The 18,515-nt window shown below is 36.2% G+C and overlaps 2 protein-coding genes and 1 long non-coding RNA gene across 7 annotated transcripts; all 3 read left to right on the top strand.

The window, feature by feature from the left end:
• The first annotated feature begins 5,529 nt into the window (after positions 1-5,529).
• LOC126629196 (uncharacterized) lies at positions 5,530-11,010 on the top strand. 3 transcript variants are annotated; one of them, XM_050299139.1, is made up of 12 exons: positions 5,530-5,663; positions 6,206-6,662; positions 6,783-6,871; positions 7,053-7,161; positions 7,626-7,693; positions 8,424-8,501; positions 8,813-8,877; positions 9,236-9,302; positions 9,414-9,596; positions 10,227-10,283; positions 10,415-10,510; positions 10,649-11,010. In XM_050299139.1, exons 2-12 carry the CDS (start codon positions 6,212-6,214, stop codon positions 10,781-10,783), a joined length of 1,398 nt encoding a protein of 465 aa, XP_050155096.1. In that variant the 5' UTR covers positions 5,530-5,663; positions 6,206-6,211; the 3' UTR covers positions 10,784-11,010. The 3 variants fall into 3 exon arrangements, with proteins under 3 accessions (XP_050155096.1, XP_050155099.1, XP_050155097.1); XM_050299142.1 differs by having other exon boundaries at positions 5,536-5,663; positions 6,786-6,871; XM_050299140.1 differs by having other exon boundaries at positions 5,536-5,668.
• Positions 11,011-11,286: 276 nt separating this feature from the next.
• On the top strand, positions 11,287-14,390 carry LOC126629202 (uncharacterized). 3 transcript variants are annotated; one of them, XM_050299152.1, is made up of 7 exons: positions 11,455-11,764; positions 12,427-12,535; positions 12,878-13,005; positions 13,092-13,169; positions 13,322-13,468; positions 13,853-13,975; positions 14,095-14,390. In XM_050299152.1, exons 1-6 carry the CDS (start codon positions 11,498-11,500, stop codon positions 13,970-13,972), a joined length of 849 nt encoding a protein of 282 aa, XP_050155109.1. In that variant the 5' UTR covers positions 11,455-11,497; the 3' UTR covers positions 13,973-13,975; positions 14,095-14,390. The 3 variants fall into 3 exon arrangements, 2 of the variants coding, with proteins under 2 accessions (XP_050155109.1, XP_050155108.1); XM_050299151.1 differs by having other exon boundaries at positions 11,457-11,764; positions 13,853-13,972; XR_007625680.1 differs by lacking the exon at positions 14,095-14,390 and having other exon boundaries at positions 11,287-11,764; positions 13,092-13,209; positions 13,853-13,945.
• Positions 14,391-15,443: 1,053 nt separating this feature from the next.
• On the top strand, positions 15,444-18,034 carry LOC126629204 (uncharacterized). Its single transcript, XR_007625681.1, has 2 exons — positions 15,444-16,085; positions 17,648-18,034. It is a non-coding gene; the product is annotated as an uncharacterized LOC126629204 (long non-coding RNA).
• The last annotated feature ends 481 nt before the right edge of the window (positions 18,035-18,515 follow it).

Below are 18,515 nucleotides of genomic sequence, written 5' to 3'. Positions count from 1 at the left end.
TAGAATATATAACTTATATAAAACACGTCACTATGTAGTTCGATCCGGAAGATCTGTTTCGATCCGGAAGATCTGTAACTCCGATTTCCAATCCATAACTTCCAGAGGTCCACAATATATCTCTAGAACAACATCCTAAAATTTCCTTACCATCCAACGGTCGGATCTCCGTCAATTGTCAAAACCGAGTGACGGTTAACATTCTATTGTATGAACTTACAACTCTAATTCCGGAAGATCCATAAATCGGATTCCTAATCTATAAGTTCCTATAATCCTCAAATATTACGTATTACAACGTATCAAAGTTTGGTGACGATCCAACGGTCGGATCATCAATTCACATTTTCACCTTACCACAAATCGTAACGAACTTAGGTTCAATTACTCAATTTACATCAATCAATTATCAAAAATGAACCTAGAACATTAAACACATGCTAAGAATGACATTGGCGGGCCACTGGCCACGCGCCACCGCACGGGCCGTCGCGAGTGGCGGTCAGCCGCCCCGGCTCGCCGGAAAATCCAACTATTTCCAAAAATTCTCAAAAAAATACAGAATTGAAGATCTCAAAGAGTAGAGCAAACTTTATACCTGTGGCCAAGGCCAATTTGTCTTGGAAAGGCTCCAATTTCATCAAAACCCGTCGAAACCCTAGTTTTTGGTGTGATTCGATTCGGCCTTCAAACTTGCTCCAACGCCTCCACCACTGCTTGGGCTTTGATCCTGGGTTCTAAGGGAGTATAATGGTGGTGGTAATTGGAAGGAATCATTTCAAAATTCACCGAAGAAAGGAAAAACCCGCCGGAACCACCGTGGGTGTACTGCTTCAATTCGAATAAATTTGACAAGAAATTTGATAATCTACCACCATAGTGATGTTGGGCTCATCGAGAACGTTCCATAGACACCAGAATCACCTCCAACGGACCTCGGATGAAGGAGATACGACCAGGTCAAGAACCGGGTCGTAATATGGAACCGGGTCGTAGGTTCGATTAGCTAGTTCTTCTTCTTCCTCCTTTCCTCCTGCTTTCTTCCCTGGTTGGCCAGCCCTTCCTCTCTCCTCTCCTAATTCGCCAACTCTCTCTCTCACTCCCGGAGCTCTTCCTCCTCTCTTTTCCCGATTGGGCATTTCTGCCTAGTCTCTTTTCTCTGTTTCTTCTTTCTTTCCTTTTCCCATTTCTAATTCTAATAACAACTAATAAAATAATAATACTTATAAATATATATATATATATATATATATATATATATATATATATATATATATATATATATATATTAGCCAAAGTAAAAGTACTTCTCAGGTTAGAGTTCCGTAAAACTTTAACCGTAACTCCAAATCCTCTTCTACTCGTATTGTCGAGTATTTCAGGAATACGCTGAAATAATTTCATACTTCTCACTATACGTTGGTCAACGAAAGTAAAAAACCCTTCACCTCTAGTGCATTTTCGTAAAATCAGGGACGGGCTGTGACATTAGGGTATTGAGTTTCCATTTATGCGTCTCAAGTTTAAAACTCTCCACTCGCCTTAATTATTATAACATTTTCAAACCCTTCCCCTCTCCTTAATAATAATTTAATAAAAATTTAATAAAAATTGGCTAAAAAAATAAATTTGATCACAAAGAAAAAATGTTTTCATAAAAATTAAAAGAAGAAAAAGAAAATAGGTGTCGAAAATTAGGGGTGGGCACTTGGAAACAAAAATTGAAACCGAAACACGAACCAAAGATGTTGTTTGGTTTTTGCGGTTTTGAAACTGAACAACAATTTGGAAAAACGGTTTGGTTTTGATTTTTAACATCTAAAATCTCATCGAAACTGAACCACAATGCAAAAATTATATAAATATTTAATTTAATACCAATATTAAGTAAATTATATTCTAGGCTTTTTACGTTTTATTTTTTCAATTTGTTTTGTTACTTTTGTAGTCTTTTAAAAGTTTATAACAGCTAATATAATACATATAGTTATGGATTTGTATTGTGTAGAATCAACCAATTTGAATTCAACTATCGCATCTTGTACTCTTAATCCACAACCAAAACAATAAGCTCAAAAGCAATCTCAAACTTCTAGTTCACAAGGTTCAATGGCTTCTCATCCATTTGTTTCACCTTCACACGGTACAAGGTATTCCCAAGTATCGCCTTCTCAAACCCTTCACAAGCTCAAAGGCCTCCTCAAACTTTGAAGAGTAGGTGTCCAAAATGAACATAAAGAGAAAGGGTTGAGCGATGCAAAATAGTGACTTGAAAGTTGAAGCACTAAACTTTTTTGTTGAACTACAGGAATAGAGATTTTTGTACTACTAATGTCACAAGGAATTTGTTTAAACTTTAGTTTTAGTATGGTAAACTTAACTTTTTTAGTTCGGTTGTACAAAAGTAACTTAACTTTAGTTTTAGTATGGTAAACTTAACTTTTTTTAGGTATTTTGATGTTGAAGTTTATTTCAAGGTGAATTTTAGCTATTTTTTTAATTGAGTTGTATTAATAGTATAAAGCATTTAGTTTGTAAACCGTTTGAAATCGAATCGAACCGCAACCGAATAGATTGATTTTATTTCGATTAAAGCTTTAAAACCACATTGAACCACACTGTAAAAAAATTCATTTTTTATTTTTTATTTTTAACAATCAATATTATCTACACTAAGGAGAGAGAGTAGGTTTAGCTACAATGGGGTTTAGCCTTACAATAGGCTAGCAATAATATGGTTCAAATTCACCTTTGACGAGAATCGAATCTAAAACCTCTAACTTAAAAGAATATTACTACAAATCACACTAGACCAAACCATGTACACCCTGTCGAAAAGTGCCCTCTCTCTCTAGGACACAAAAACAACTAGGCGAAGTGAAGGGGAGTGACAACACCACAAACAATCCATTTGGCGGAACACAACGCAATTCGATCACTTCCTCTCTTCTCTCTCTCTCTCTCTCTCTCTCTCTCTCTCTCTCTCTCTCTCTCTCTCTCTCTCTCTCTCTCTCTCTCTCTCTCTCTCTCTCTCTCTCTCACACACACACACACACACACACACACACACAATCTACCAAGTAAGGGAATTTCTCCTTCTCATTGTTTCATGTCTTCTCTCTCTAAAATTTCGTATATTATGCCAATATGTTGGAAGGCTTCAAGAACTCAAATCATCATTCAAAAATTGTTGACATCCATATCTTTATCATGAGTACATCGCCACATGATGCTCTTTCCCAATAAAATATGGATATGTGAATAAAAGATTTACACAAATCTTTATTACATTGACCCAAAACACCACAACGACAATATACCCATCATTCTACATATACGGAGTACTCCTTTTTAAAAGTATTGAAAATGCACTGGCATTCTCAATCTTAGATGGCTTTTGTATGAGATTGACTAAAATTCAGCATAAAATGGTTAATATATTTAGGGATTGTAATTGAACTTTCAAAATAAGAAATAATTATTTTATTTTAATTATCTTTGGAATATTCTCTTATTTTGGTCCTTGGCCTAAAGCCTAACTGCCCAACTAATATGGAAAGGGATCCTCCCCGATTCCTTCCACCAAATCCACCTAATTAATTAATCTGGATTCTTGAAATTTGATCCAACAATTATAAATAGGGGATCCATTTAAAAGTTATAATAATTTTAGCTGTTTGATCAAATTTCAAGAATCGGATTAGATAATTTAGTGGATTTGGTGAAAGAAATCCGGAGAAAATCAATTTCCAACTAATACAAATGTATGACAAAATCTCTATTATTTTATCAAATCTTATGTCAGCCGTGACATGGAGTTTTATGCGTACATAACCAAAATTGTGGGGATCCTAGAGATTCTTACATCTTAACTATCCATTGTGTATCGTATAATCAGAATTTTATTTTATTATTTAAAATTAAACACAAATAGTACCTGAAGAAAATTGACCGCACGATGTATGATAAATGGCTAAGATATAAGGATTCCTATGATCCCCACAAAGTGAATCCAAAGATGATCCTTGTCCCCATCTAATAAGGACTTGGATTCTTTGCCCTCCCAATTCGGTGCCCTCCCCGTGCCCTCTTATTTGTGTGGTCACAGTTAAGCCACGTCAATATTTTATATTACTATTTTTTTTGTCTTATTATTTTTATAAAAAACAATATAAAATGTTAGCATGGATTAACCGTGACCACACAAAACAGGAGGGCACGGGGAGGGCACCGAAATGGGAGGGCAGAGAATCCAAGTCCGGACAGGTTTGGTCTAGTGTGATTTTTAGTGATGAGATTTTTGATATATGTTCAAATAATTAAAAAATTAGATTTATTTTAAAAGTTAAAAATCATTGACAATTAGACCTATTTTAAAAGTAGGTTTATAAAATTGGATTTTTTTCAAATTTTCTTAAATTAAATTTGGTCCTTGTTTGTGGATTATTTGAGTGACAAATAATTTAAAGTCAAACAATATAAATTATGATAATTTTATATGAAATATAAATTAACGACGTCTACGATATTAGTAAGTTAATAATACATTTAGGGGGGTGTATTCAATTGAAAATGTGAGAGATTTTAATGGATTTATAAATCCATGGATTTTTATGGAGTTTAATTGATTTGTAGAGATTCCATATAAAATTTTGATTCAATTCCCTCGAAATCTCATGGGAAGATGTGAGATTTGTGGATACTTAAAATACACTACGAAATCTCTCAAATTCCCTCTAATTCCTCAACTTTCTCAAATTCTTTAAAATCAATTTCTAATTGAATACACCTAGAATATTATAAACTTCTTTAAAATCTTAATTGAATACACCTGGATTTCTAAGGATTTTAATAAACTATTTTAAAATTCTAATTGAATACACCTAGAATTTCAGAAAATCACTTAAAATCCTGATTGAATACCCCTAGATTCATTAAAAGAATTAAAATCCCTTAAAATCCCAATTGAATACACTTCTATTAGTCTAACGGTGGAAAAATTTATAATTTAAACAACATATTAATATAATTATGTTTGTCCACAAAAAAAAAACTAATAAAATTACTATTATACCTTTTTATACATATGTGAAGAAAATATTAGAAAAGAAAAAAAATTAGACATTATAATAGTTTCACACAAACAAATTTTTGAATTTTTTTTTCTATACCTCACAACTATGTCATCCATCAATACCTAAACTCACTATCTCTCTCTCTCTCTTTGTCATTTGCACACACGTCTAATTTTTCTCACTTTTAAATTTAATTCTTTTTAAAAATTTAAATTACACACATAATGCGTGTACTGTATCTAGTTTATTAGATGGACTTGGATTGGGTGCTCTCTCCGTGCTCTCATGTTTTGTGTGGTCACTGTTAATTCATGCTAACATTTTATATTGTTTTTTATAAAAATAATAAGATAAAAAAAAATAGTAATATAAAATATTAACGTGGCTTAACCGTGACCACACAAATAGGAGGACACGGAGGGCACCGAATTGGGAGAGCAGAGAATCCAAGTCCAACCTGTCCACCCTGTCGAACACAACTAGGCGAAGTGAAGGGGAGTGACAACGCCACAAACAATCCGAACACAACGCAGTTCGATCACTTCCTTTCTCTCTCTCTCTCTCTCTCTCTCCCACATAATCTACCAGGTAAGGTAATTTCTCCTTCCTTCTCATTGTTTCATTTCTTCTCTCTCTAAAATCTCGTTTGTGATGGTTCAAATTTCTCAATGGTGCTGATTGATGGGTACCAGGGTGTTTGGAATTTTCGTATTCTTTTTGTTCTCTTGATAAAAAGTATAAGAATGAATTTGCTTCTGTTTTGGTGGTTTCGCAGATAATAAAAGTTCGGAAATTTAACCCAATGTTAAGATTTAGTCATAATCTAGGTGTGTTTGTACTTAGATACTTGTTCAATTTCATCTTAGGATATCTTCAGCAGCTTAAAGATTGAAGCTTTTAGTTTTATTTGGGTTCTCTTGAAATTTTCTTAGCAACCCAATGGCAATGGGTTCTGGTGTTGCTGTTTTTCTGTCTGCTCTAAGTTTTACATGTAGCCGTGGCTAAGCTAATACATCAGTAAACCTAGCTCTAGCTGCAAATGGAGATATGGGTTTTTATTGTTGCAATTTGTAGTCGGGGCGGTATAGATTTTGGAGGTTCTAAGAGTTAATACACGATGAGCGTTGTAGGTGAGAATGGAGAACCCAGAAGCAAACCAGCTTCCTGAAGTTGATTCATTGCCTGATGGGTTTGTTGAGAGCTCCCCAGAGCCACTGTCTCCAGCAACTCCAACCTTCGAGCAAGAGAAGCCGTTGGGTAACAACGAGAGTGATAATTCCACAGAAAGGGATAGTTCAAAGGAACCTGTAGGTGAATTGGCTGCAGATGAGTTTCAAGCAAGCCAGAGTAGGGCAGAGAAGACTCAGAAACTGAGAACATTTCCCGTTCCGTTGTCTGAAACAGATAGTTCTGATGTTTTAGTAGATTCAGTTCAAGTTCCCAAAAATGCCTCCACGGAGCAGAGAGAAGAAGGTTCATTAGTCATGCCCGATTCAGCTGTTTCTGTTTCTGAGGCTTCGGGTGGGGTATCCGAAGGCGGTGAGGTAAAGAAACAAGTTGAAACAAGATGTCAAAGTTCAGAGAGACGTAAGTATTTTGACCTTGTGATTATCTCATAAAGCAATTAATTCAGAATGTGTATTATATTTATATGCGGTCCTTTTTGTTTGAGTTTGTTTGCCACCTTCATCTGTTATTGCCTTTCAGCTGCTGAAGGGGGCTCAGATGCGCCAGCAACCAATTTGAAGGATAAGTCTTCATTGGAGAGTGTTGAAACTTTGAAAAACAGAAAAACAGTAAGTATAACATATCACTAGATCTCTTTTTAGACTGTATCAATTTGTGTGCTTGACTATGCCAAAAATCATGTGTGTCATTTTCTTGTCGGAGACAGATGTTTATGATGCCATCTTCATTCAAAATGTTATATATGTGAATCATCTACACAGTTACTAAGTTGGACTAATTTTTCCTCAGGAATCCACTGAAACCAAACGTAAGAGTGTAAAGCGTACCTTTAAATCAGAAAAGGAGTTCATAGAGTTCACTTTGAAGTATCAACAAGCTCTTGCCGAAAGAGATTCGGGTATGTTGAGATAGCTGTGCTAATGTTTACAACGGAACTTTTGAACATATACTGATGTGTAGTGTGTAGTGTGTACAATATGGGGTTATTGCAGAAGGAATCATATCTTTGTTTCTAGTAACAGTGAGTTTTGTAGGGGTTTAAGTATAATGCTTTTATGTGGTCGTGTAATAGTTGACTAGAAATGGATTTCTTACACATTATGCACGATCTCGAATCACAGATTTTCATGAAATAGAAGAATGATGTGAATCAAAATTCCCAATTATCAGTTGGTAGATAGTAAAAGTTATTGATTATGTTGATAACCTTACCAAAACAAATTTAACAGTATTTTTCGGATGGAAAGACATAGCTTTCGTGAAGTCTTAGTGGAGTGACATATTTATAATATCAATCATATTATGAGCAACATCGTAGAGAATCTTAATATCTAATTATTTGCATCCTCCTTTTCTTTCTAGCCATTTCTGTTCGAGGTAAGCTTGAGTCCTTGTGCAGGGAGTTACAACGCCAGAACAAAGTACTAATGGTATGCTACCCCTTGACTGACTGCAATATCCTTCAAATGCTTGTTTTGCAAACTTTATATTTGTCTGAGATGTTGCATATCATAAATTCTTTTAAAGTTTAATTTGTATAGGTTCTGATTGACCATGAAAACTTAATTCCTACTTTCTATTATAAGCCATAGGATGAATCAAAGTAGAGGTATAGCTCCCGTACAGTACCCAGTTATTCATACCATGACTAAGCCCACTTACCTACATTGTAGGCCTGACAAGTTTCCCGCAATGACTTGCTTTCTCGTTGATTTTAGTAAATTAGGAAAATGTGCAAAGAGGCAGCTGAAAGTTTTATCCTTTTTTTTCTTTGTTGTCCCATTGCTTTGAGGTTGAGGTATAGTTTATTATGGGAAGGGTGCACTGGATGACTCTGTACTCTTGCGTATTGTTAGTGACTGAAAAGTATCTGGTGTAGAAAAAAGGCTAAACTTTTGTGGAGTTAAGTGTAATTTTTCAGTCCATCGGATTTAGATCCCCTATTATCGTCACCTTTGCTGTCTACCACATCGTTTCAACATTTTGAAATGACAAGTTCAGACTACTGGCTTGTGATCTATTACTCTTGACATTAATTTGTGTCAATACCATTTTAATTTTATTGACTACATCTTACGGTTTGTTATGGTAAGTTGTGAAGTTGATCAATACGTCGTCACCGACCTAGAAACACTGATGGTTTCCTGATAATTTTAACAGGATGAGTGCAAACGGGTGTCCACAGAGGGGCAGAACTTGAGATTAGATTTATCAGTCAAGTTCCAAGATGCAATAAAGGTTTGATTCCATCTTCTTATCTTCTATAGGCTACCTTTTCTTTAGGGAATTGAATTGTTATTACCGTTGACTTATTAATCCAAACATTTCCTGTATTATACACTACAAAACATTTCATGTACTAGCAGTTCTGTACACTACAAACCATGAGATATTTTAAGGGTTCAGTTAAGTAACAACCTTTTGTATTCTTCCCGAACATCAGAATTCAGAACTAGTTCCTTTCTATTTTAAAAGAAAAAATGTTGGTTCTGTTCATTATTTGTTTTCTTTAATGCATGTTTTCTGACATTAGATTCTTATCATTATAGGATGTGAGCAATAAGCTGGATGAGCAAAAGGAAGAATGTATCTCTCAGCTAAAGGAGAATGAAATGTAAGACCCTGATGTTGTAAAAAATAAGCTTGCTATATCTTGCAGAAAATATCGAAGCATTATGATTTACTTACCTTGGAGATCCTGTGCATGTGTGCCTCTCAATGAGACCAAACTTGATCGATGTCATCCTAAGTGTCATATTATTAAAATTTAGAACTTTTCCTGATATAGGGTAATGTCATGTATTATTTTTTTTTAAAGTTTGATGGCTTGGTATCCCTTTTTGCGTTCACTTGGTTGATTCATACCATAGTTTTATTTCCTTTTTGGCTGTCCTTGTGCTTGCGCTAATCATATAGGGCTCTATAATTTATCTTTATTGTGTTAAAATTAGTTAACATTCATTCATTTTCAGGTTAAGAACTAAGCTACAGCAGCTCAACTATCAGCACGCTCTTTCTGAACAGCAATATGAACAGATGGTAAAATTTAGCTGTAACTTGTACAAATGACGTTAGTTTACTTATAATGGTTGTTTTATTTGTTATGTAGGGACTTAACTTTTCTGTAGTGGTTTTGTTTTGGATGAACAGTTAAAGCAGAAATCACTGGAGCTTCAAATTGCTGATTTGAAGACTAAGCAGCATGAAGAGAAATTACTCCAGGAACAGTCCCAGATGAAATTATATGCAGAACAGGTGTCACAGTTACTATCAACTGAAAAGAATTTGCGCTTACAGTTGACGACTGATGGAGAGAAGTTCCAACAATTTCAGGTCAGCATTCTTCTGCGTTATGCGGTGTTTTTAACCATTATTTGGAACTTCGTCACCACAACTGGATGAGTAATTGCTCAGTTAAAGCCTTTAGGCTGTCAAAATTTCTCTGCAGAATTTTCACAGTTCAAAACTATGTTGGTTCATTTGCCCTGTAGGTCCTAGGCTGTTTGGTGTCAGTTACGTGGCATGCTAGTAGGTTGAGTCTCACATGTATACACTTTAGACGTATGGTTGTTGCACACTTTCTATGTTATGCAAAATCATTAAGGTTTGAATCAATGAACTTTGATGGCTAGGGACCGACACCTAATTCCTCCTAGTATCTTTAAGTTATTTGGAATTATAAGTCCTAGTTGTTAACAGGTGAGATTTAGGCAAAAAACGTGGCAACTTTCAAGTTGCTTATCAGAATTGATCTCACTACCCATCTCCTTGCTCTGTTTACATCATTAAATGTGCTTCAACTATGGGTTTTCCTTCCAATGTATGCGTTCATTAGACACTTTTGAAGAAAGGCAACCCGCTCTTGTGTGCTCAAATTAGATCTTACGAGTGCTTCATGCTGAATGATTGTGTTATCAGCATACAAATCTACCTGGTCTTATTTGATCTATATTTATCGTGCAGGACGCATTGTTGAAAAGCAATGAAGTTTTTGAGACATTTAAACAGGAGATTGAAAAGGTGACATATTCCTTCAAATTACATTTCATTTAGACACACTTTCACTGCTTTCTCCAGTGCAGCGTAACTCGCTTTATATTTTCGCCTTAAACTAAGCTACCTTTCTGTTTGTTACATGTACAAAACCCTAGATGGCAAAGTCCATCAAGGAACTCAAGAAGGAAAACTTATTCTTGAAGAGCAAATGTGAGAAAACAGATGTCACTCTTATAGAACTCGTAGACGAGGTATAGTTTGCTCGCACCTTGTTTTTCTTTCTTTGCATTAGTCATCAATCAGCAGCAAACATTAAACCTTTCTGATGCCATATTATTAAGAAACAGTGCAGATGAGGTATAACGCTGATTTTCTGTTGGTCTGAGCAGCGTGAACGATTGAAGAAACAGTTGGAGAAAACAAAGAACCAGAAGGAAAAGCTTGAATCACTGTGCCGGTCACTTCAAGCAGAAAGGAAACAGAACTACACTGGGAGCAACAACTCCGATTCGGTTCCATCTTGAACACTGCTCTACTCAACTGTGTAACCTAAAACTGATTTTGATGACCACCGTTACAAATGTTTGCTTTCCAAGAAACGGGAAAAAAAGACGTGTGATATTGCAATGAGTGTAATTCGTACTCTTTCGTTTTAGCAATACCTGTACTATTTGTATCACTAGAAATTGCGAAATGGGAGTTGTTTTTGTTCATTCACTCCCCAGTTTATTATTGAAGATTCGTGCTTTTACTTTGTTTTCGTATTTATACTTCCAGTTGCAACTCTTTCCACTAGTATGGCTGAACCGAGAACAAAGTCGTATGGTGTTATTACTGTATGTGTTGTAATATAGGTGTACGGCATGGTTCACATTCCTGCTTATTAATAGAGAAAATAAATACACGTAATATAATGTGAGTGAAACAGTAACACTGTACGATGTTTGTAACTTTTTCCATTTAGCCACTAGCGTTATGGTATTGGTGGTTTTTTTTTTCTTCATTATAAGTGAGTGATTTCAAATTCGATGGTAAATTAATATTTTAACATTGATTCATTGTGTAGTTTAGCCCGTTAGTACAATACTATTGTTATTGGCCGTTGTGTGACATAAGCCCTTAACACCCAACGGTCCCAACGCAAAATCTTTGTATACAAATATGATCATAGTCCATTGCGTGTTTGTCGCAGAAAGATGAGGAAAAACCGTTGGTGAAATTGTTTGAGCAAATAAACAATGAACAACCCTATGGCCGTGGCGCCAACCAAGTGCCAAATGATGGAGGAGCAAAAGCGGCAACTAGGCAATAACAATGTCGTGAATGGGCGTTATTTGGAGACCAACAGAGCAAATATGCCGGTGTTCCTCATGAAATCTCCCCCGCTCGTCTCTCGCTGTCTGAAACCTGATGTCTCCTCCGCCTCCGCTTCTGATCAGCAGCAGTCTTCTCCCGCTGTTGCCAAGTTGGTTCTCTCTTTTGACCCTATTGCCGAGGTCAGCGAGGTACGTTTCTTTTTTCTTCTTCTTCTTTGTACATTTATATATATATAAATATATATTATAGACACTCACATTGAATTGTCATCGTTTTTGCGGTTTGGGTTTTTGTGTTCTTCCATGCATTGTCGTTTCAGGCCGTGATCTTTGTTTGCTTTTTAATCTTTTACTTTTTGATCCTGATTTCTCTGTTTTTGATTGTCGCTTTCTAGTTTCCCTCCCTTTCAGGGGTTTTCAGATTTTTCATCACGTGGTTTAGCCCCATTGGCTAGAGCAGATATTATCCCCTATGCACTTCTCATAATTTAGATTAGTTTAAAGTAAAAAAAAAGGTCGTACCCAGTGCACAAGGCTCCCGCTTTACGCAGGGTCTGGGAGAGGTGAATGTCGGCTAGCCTTACCCCCATTTAGTTTAAAGTAGAATATCGAAAATTATTCTGCTTAATTTTGCATAGTTTTGGGTTTTAGTTTTATAATGCCACTCATCTATTTCGAATCCCTTCCCTGCAATTTAGATTAGTTTAAGCTAGAATATAAAAAACATTTCAGCTTAGTTTTGCAAAGCTTTGGGTTAATGTCTTCATGTTTATAATGCCACTCGTCGATGCATATGCATCCTTGTTTTGTTGCCCTTCCTTGTTTACACAAGTTGTTTAAATGACACTCAGTTCACCATGGAACTGGCGGCCACGAAATCTGAAAATGTACCCAAGTGTTACGCTATGCATGTGTTTGAAGACGTTCTTCCAATGTCTGTGTTTTCTGAGTCATCGCAAGGTAAGCACCCTCTCTTTCCGCCCTGGATTTTTCGATACTGAACTGCAATCGGCTTGATGTTATGATGCTGCCGTTCTAGTTGGATACTCACTTTGCTTTGACATAGTTCTTCTGAGATATCCATTGCTAAAGTTTTCCGCTTGGTAAATGGTTGTTGCAACGTAAATAAAGGAAGAAATGTGTTGCTTGCCTGGCTTTGAGGGATTAGTACTCAAAATCAGAAGCAATATGTTAAAAACAAGTGGAGATTTATGTTTACTTCAGCACAGCCACGAGCACTTATTAACCGTAGCTATCAGTTTGGCGATCTTAACTGAATGTCGAAATTCTTTGTCATCGTAGGGACGTTATCCGTGGAGGGGAGGATATTGCAGAAATTTGATATGAAGCCCCATGGTGAGAACCTTGAGAACTATGGGAAACTTTGCCGCGAAAGGACCAAAAAATATATGAAGAGTAGAAAGATTCAGGTACGCCGTTCTCAGACTCTATTTGGGTAATCTAATAGTCTATGCCAGTAATGTAATCACTAATTTGTCCGTTTTTCAAATTTCAGGTGATGAACAACGACAATGGGGCTCATATGAGGCCCAGGCCAGGGATGATGATTGGTTTCATGTCTCCTGGAGCAAGCGTGCGTATAGCTACCCTCGTTTGGTGCACTATTTTCTTGAGTAAAATTATTCCTTGCTTCCCTTAGGGCACTCATTTGTATGCCAAAATATAAGTTCACTGTCGATGGTCCATCATTATGTTAAGCATAAGTAGAACCTGTCTTTCATATAGGAGAAAAAGAAAATGCCAACGAAGGGGTCAGACATGAAAAGAACAAGGAAGGACCGCGGAGAAATGGAAGATATCATGTTTAATCTCTTTGAACAGAAACCAAATCGGACGTTAAGGCAACTGATCCAAGAGACTAACCAACCAGAAGTACGTTATGTTTTCTGCTTGTTTTCTTTCTGGTTGATTTATAGTATCTGATTTACTATCAAAATCTTACCGTTTCCAAATTTATGTAAGATCTTTTCGTCACCTGCATATACTGTATATACACACACATCCATGGCATTGTTAAGGAAAGTTTTCGGAAAACGTTCCATAACAGACGAATTTGAAGACATCTGCTCTGCTAAGTAGAACAAAATGTAGGCAATCTGAATGCTACTTTTTAGTTTTTACCGTGGAGTATGAAAGTTCTTGAGGTAAATGTGTTCCAAGATTAAAACAAGAAGATGAGCATGATCGTGAAGCTAAATCTTCAATGCATTTCGATGCAGAAAGCGTAATTTAACTCTGAACTTGTCCATTCTGCAGCAATTTTTGAAAGACATACTCAAGGATCTTTGTATCTACAACAACAAGGGAGCTAATCAAGGGACGTATGAGCTGAAACCGGAATACAGGAAATCAGTCGAGGAGCCAACTCCGGATTAGGTTGTATGATATTGATTTACTTTCGCTGACACGCACCTTTTCCGGGCAGATACCTCTCTTAACTGATCAGTACTAGTTATGTTTCTTCTTAAACTACTGACCTGACTCTTCCTTTTTAGCAGAACCCGAATGTGTTCTTCAATCTTCGGTATGAGCAAGACGAAAACTAATGCTACGGGCTTCACCAGTTTCGTTTGCATAGTTTGTAGATTTAGGATTTCATGGGCAGCAGATTTTGCAGCATTTTGTAGAGAACCAATCTGCATATTATGCCAATATGTTGGAAGGCTTCAAGAACTCAAATCATCATTCGAAATTGTTGACATCCATATCTTTGTCATGGTACATCGCCACATGATGCTCTGTTTCGATGAAACAAAGACATGTGAATAAAAAATTTACACAAATTTTTATTTCATTGACACAGAACACAACAGCAACAGTATACCCACCATTCTACATATATGGAGTACTCCTTTTTAAAAGTATTGAAAATGCACTGGCATTCTCAGTCTCAGATAGCTTTTGTATGAGATTGACTAAAATTCAGCATAAAATTGTTAGAGGTATTCATCAATTCCCCCCCTAAACTTGTGAACATTGGCCAATTTCCCCCCTCAACTTGAATTTTGTCCAATTTCCCCCCTCAACTCTCATAATTAGCAATTTCCCCCCTCAACTTTAATTTGGCCAATTTCCCCCCTCAACTCTCACAATTAGTCAATTTGCCCCCTTCTGTTAAATTTTTTTAATTTTCCATCTATTCTTTTTTTTTCTTTCAATCTTTCTAATAACTTCCAACAAAGTACTAAAATTAACATAAACTCACCTGCATAATATAGGGTAAAATGTACAAAAACATAATACAATTAGTATGTGATATGGGTTGATTATAAGAAAAAGTTATGAATCGGGTTTAAAGCATGTAGAAGAAGAAATAATAATCCTAAACTCATGGATCAGACCTATTTCAATAAAATGGGTTATTCTTATTAAGGAGTCGAAAATTATGAATTGACTAGCCATTTTTGCACTAAAGCTCAATTCTCCACAATTTACTTGAACTTAGCTTTCACTTTTATAAAGAAAATTGTATTCACATACAAAAATGTACACATCAATCCTTTTCGTTATCAATTTTGTATAGTAAAAAATCAAATAAAATTACTCCATACTGATTTATTATGACTAATAATACTATCTATGATAAATTGTAAAATTCTAAATTTTAATCTATTTGTAATAGGATAAAGACATAGGAAAATGATTAACATACATCTTATTTAGTTTCTTACACACACTTGTTTAATTATGATCAAATTAAAAAATTAACAATAGGGTGCAAATTGACAAATTATGAGAGTTGAGGGGGAAAATTAGCCAAATTAAAGTTAAGGGGGGGAATTGACTAATTATGAGAGTTGAGGGGGGAAATTGGCCAAAATTAAAGTTGAGGGGGGAAATTGGCCAATAGTCACAAGTTCATGGGGGAAATTGATGAATATCTCAAATGGTTAATATATTTAGGGATTTGTAATTGAACTTTCAAAATAAGAAATAATTATTTTATTTTATTTTATTTATCTTTAGAATATTCTCTTATTTTGGTCCTTGGCCTGAAGCCTAAGGGTGCGTTTGGTACGTGATGGGACGGAACAGAGTGGGACGGACGCGTTCCGTCCCATGTTTGGTGCGCTAAAATTATGTGGAACGCCTGTTCTACGGAACGAAAATGTGTTAGATTTTGATTCCACCTCCCCCCCCAGGAACGGGTTTTTCCATCCCGTGGAACACAAATTCATAACATTTTAAGACAAAAATACCCCTTCTCTTTTTCAATATTTACATCATCCAAAAAACAAACCCTAAAATTCTATCTTCTTCGTTCCATCTTCTCTGCATGCCGCTGCCTTTTCCCGTAGCCCTCCTCCTCATCCTTTCCCGTAGCAGCTGCATCTCCAGGTTCGATCTTGATCTTCTCCCGTAGCAGCTGCATCTCCATGTTCAATCTCGATCTTCTCCCGTAGCTCCAGGTTCGATCTTGATCTTCTCCCGTAGCCGCTGCATCTCCAGGTTCAATCTCGATCTTCTCCCGTAGCCGCTGCATCTCCAGGTTCGTTTTCTTGATTTTTCCATGGAAAATTTCAATTTTTTAGGAAAATATGATGATTATGAGAAAATAAGTTAGTTTTCTTGGTTTCTCTGGTTTAACTTGTGCTTGGGAAAAAGAACAAAGTCTGATTTTTAAGGTTTGTTACGATTCTGGTTTGTAAAGAATTAGATCTGGTTCCGAGCTGTGCGATTTAGTGGGTTCGGTTGTGAGCTTGGCTTTGTATGATGGAAAAAGCTGGTTCTTTCTGCATTTGGTCAGCTGAAATGTTAATCAGTTTGATGCATTTTAATGGTTATTTTACTGATTATTGGTCAGTGTGTATAATTGAGTTTTGATACATTTGGGTTTTGACCCAAATTGTGTTTTAGGAAAGAAGAGATGCTTTGGGGTCGTAAATTTAGTGCAGAATCATCGTTTGTGAAGTGTTTGAGCTAAATTCTTTTGGCATTTTTAGGGGTTTTGGCAAATTCCATAATTTTTTTCACAAAAATTGGGTTCGGCATAAATAACCCTATGTACTGGGAGTTAAACACACACTAAGAAGCCTTTCTTGCGTGGTGAAATCGTAAGAAAATGCGTAGGCTAGATTGGAAAATGGGTTTGAAATGTCCCTCGGTCACTCATCCATATTGGAGAGCTGCATCACTGTGGGTTTTAGAGCATTCCCCTGAGACTGTAACAATTAACATAGATAGTCGAAGAGGTGTCTCTATGGGTGGAAATATTTTGGTAGGAAAAGGGGTTGAAGGGACAATGTAACGTTGCCTGCCAGGGATCTTCTTATTCCTTATTAGTATTTTCTTTTAGGGGGAAGGGAGAGATGAAATATATAGGTTTTGGCTAACGTTTTTCTTAATTTTCTATTTGATTCTTGTTTGCATCGTGCTTCTTTTTCTTGTTAGTTGTTGTTGTATATTGGAAGGTATGGTCATAGTATGCGAAGCAAGTTGTCCTTATGCACCAGTGGTGTCATTATTTTTCGTTGTTAGAACCTATTTGTTGGCAATCAGTAGCCAAATTATCGGATATCTTTTTTGTTGTAAAATCATGTCCTTTGTCCAACTTCTTTTCCTCCCCCAGCCTAGTGATTTATTTTCTTGTTGCATACTTTATCCCACTTTATATTGATTGTTGGACGCTTTTGATTTTCCATGTTCAGCATCTTTAGCAGCTGCGATTCTTCATAAGGCCAAAGCGGCTAAAGATGGAATTGAATGATAATGCTTGTTCATTATTTAAGATGTACAAAACATGTGAGACATGATAGACACGATAATGCTCTGTGGCTGATTACTTGGTGCTTTTCTTTTGTAAAAGTTGCCCTTGTCTTTAACCATGTCAGACATCATGTAAGTTTGTAACTGCTTTGCTAGAAGGGAAGCATGCATGGGGTTTAGGAAAAACTATGTGAAAGATTGTGACTTGCAAGCAGTTTTACTAGTGTGTGATTGTAAAAGTTGGTCTGTTGAAGTTTATTTGGTGTTTTCATATGCTTATCTCTATTTGTGTACTTTTTCTGTTTTATTATTACTTACCAATGCTCTTTGCTTTTTGTTTTCTAGGTCTCCATGTATGTTGTTGCAGCACATTAGATTATCTTAAAGATCCAGTCTTGTCCCAAATAGCCTTTTATTAGATGAATACTCAAGAAACATAAAGTTATTGCTTCAAGCCATGGGTCTGTTGACTGATATGTACACATCAATATGGCTCTACAGACACATCAGCATGAAGGTTACACATCAGCAAGGCACACATCAGCGAGGCAGTTAGTTTGTTGAGATTGTAGGAAGGTTGTTAGTCTGTTGGGATTTGTAGGGATAAGAAAGTTGGTTAGTAGCTTATGAGTGAAGCAAAGAATACTTGTATAAATAACAAAACACCTCTCTCTGGAATTCCTTCATTGTTCAAAGGATACAATCTTTAGTCATTCATTTTCTCTCTCTAAATCCTCTGCCATTGTTTTTCGTTTTGCTTCTTCTGCCATGTCTTCAGTCAAGAAATGGCATAACATATATTATTGCGTAACATATCTTTAGCCATGTGCTACTGTAAAAAATATATCATAGATAGCATATATGTGTTCAAATATGAACAAATTCAAAAAATAAAATAAAATAAATAAATTGTCTCGTCCTGTCCCACGCATAAGCACTGTAACAAACAACAGACGAAACAGGGGTAAGTTAGTCATTTAATCTTTTGGTTCCATTCCGTCCAGCGCATACCAAACGCAGAACGGAACAACCGTCCCGTTCCGTCCTGCGCGTTCTAAACATAACACGGAACCTCCGTTCTGTCCCGTCCTGTCTCGTCCCGTCCCATTCCATTCCATTCCATCCCGTCCCGTCTGCGTACCAAACGGTACCTAGCTGCCCAACTAATACAAATGTATGACAAAGTCTCTTTTATTTTATCAAATCTTATGTC

This window comes from Malus sylvestris, chromosome 7 (assembly GCF_916048215.2).
Source record: "Malus sylvestris chromosome 7, drMalSylv7.2, whole genome shotgun sequence".
Taxonomy (NCBI): domain Eukaryota; kingdom Viridiplantae; phylum Streptophyta; class Magnoliopsida; order Rosales; family Rosaceae; genus Malus; species Malus sylvestris.
Note: the sequence above shows the minus strand (reverse complement) of the source record. Positions and strands in the feature narration are given on the sequence as shown.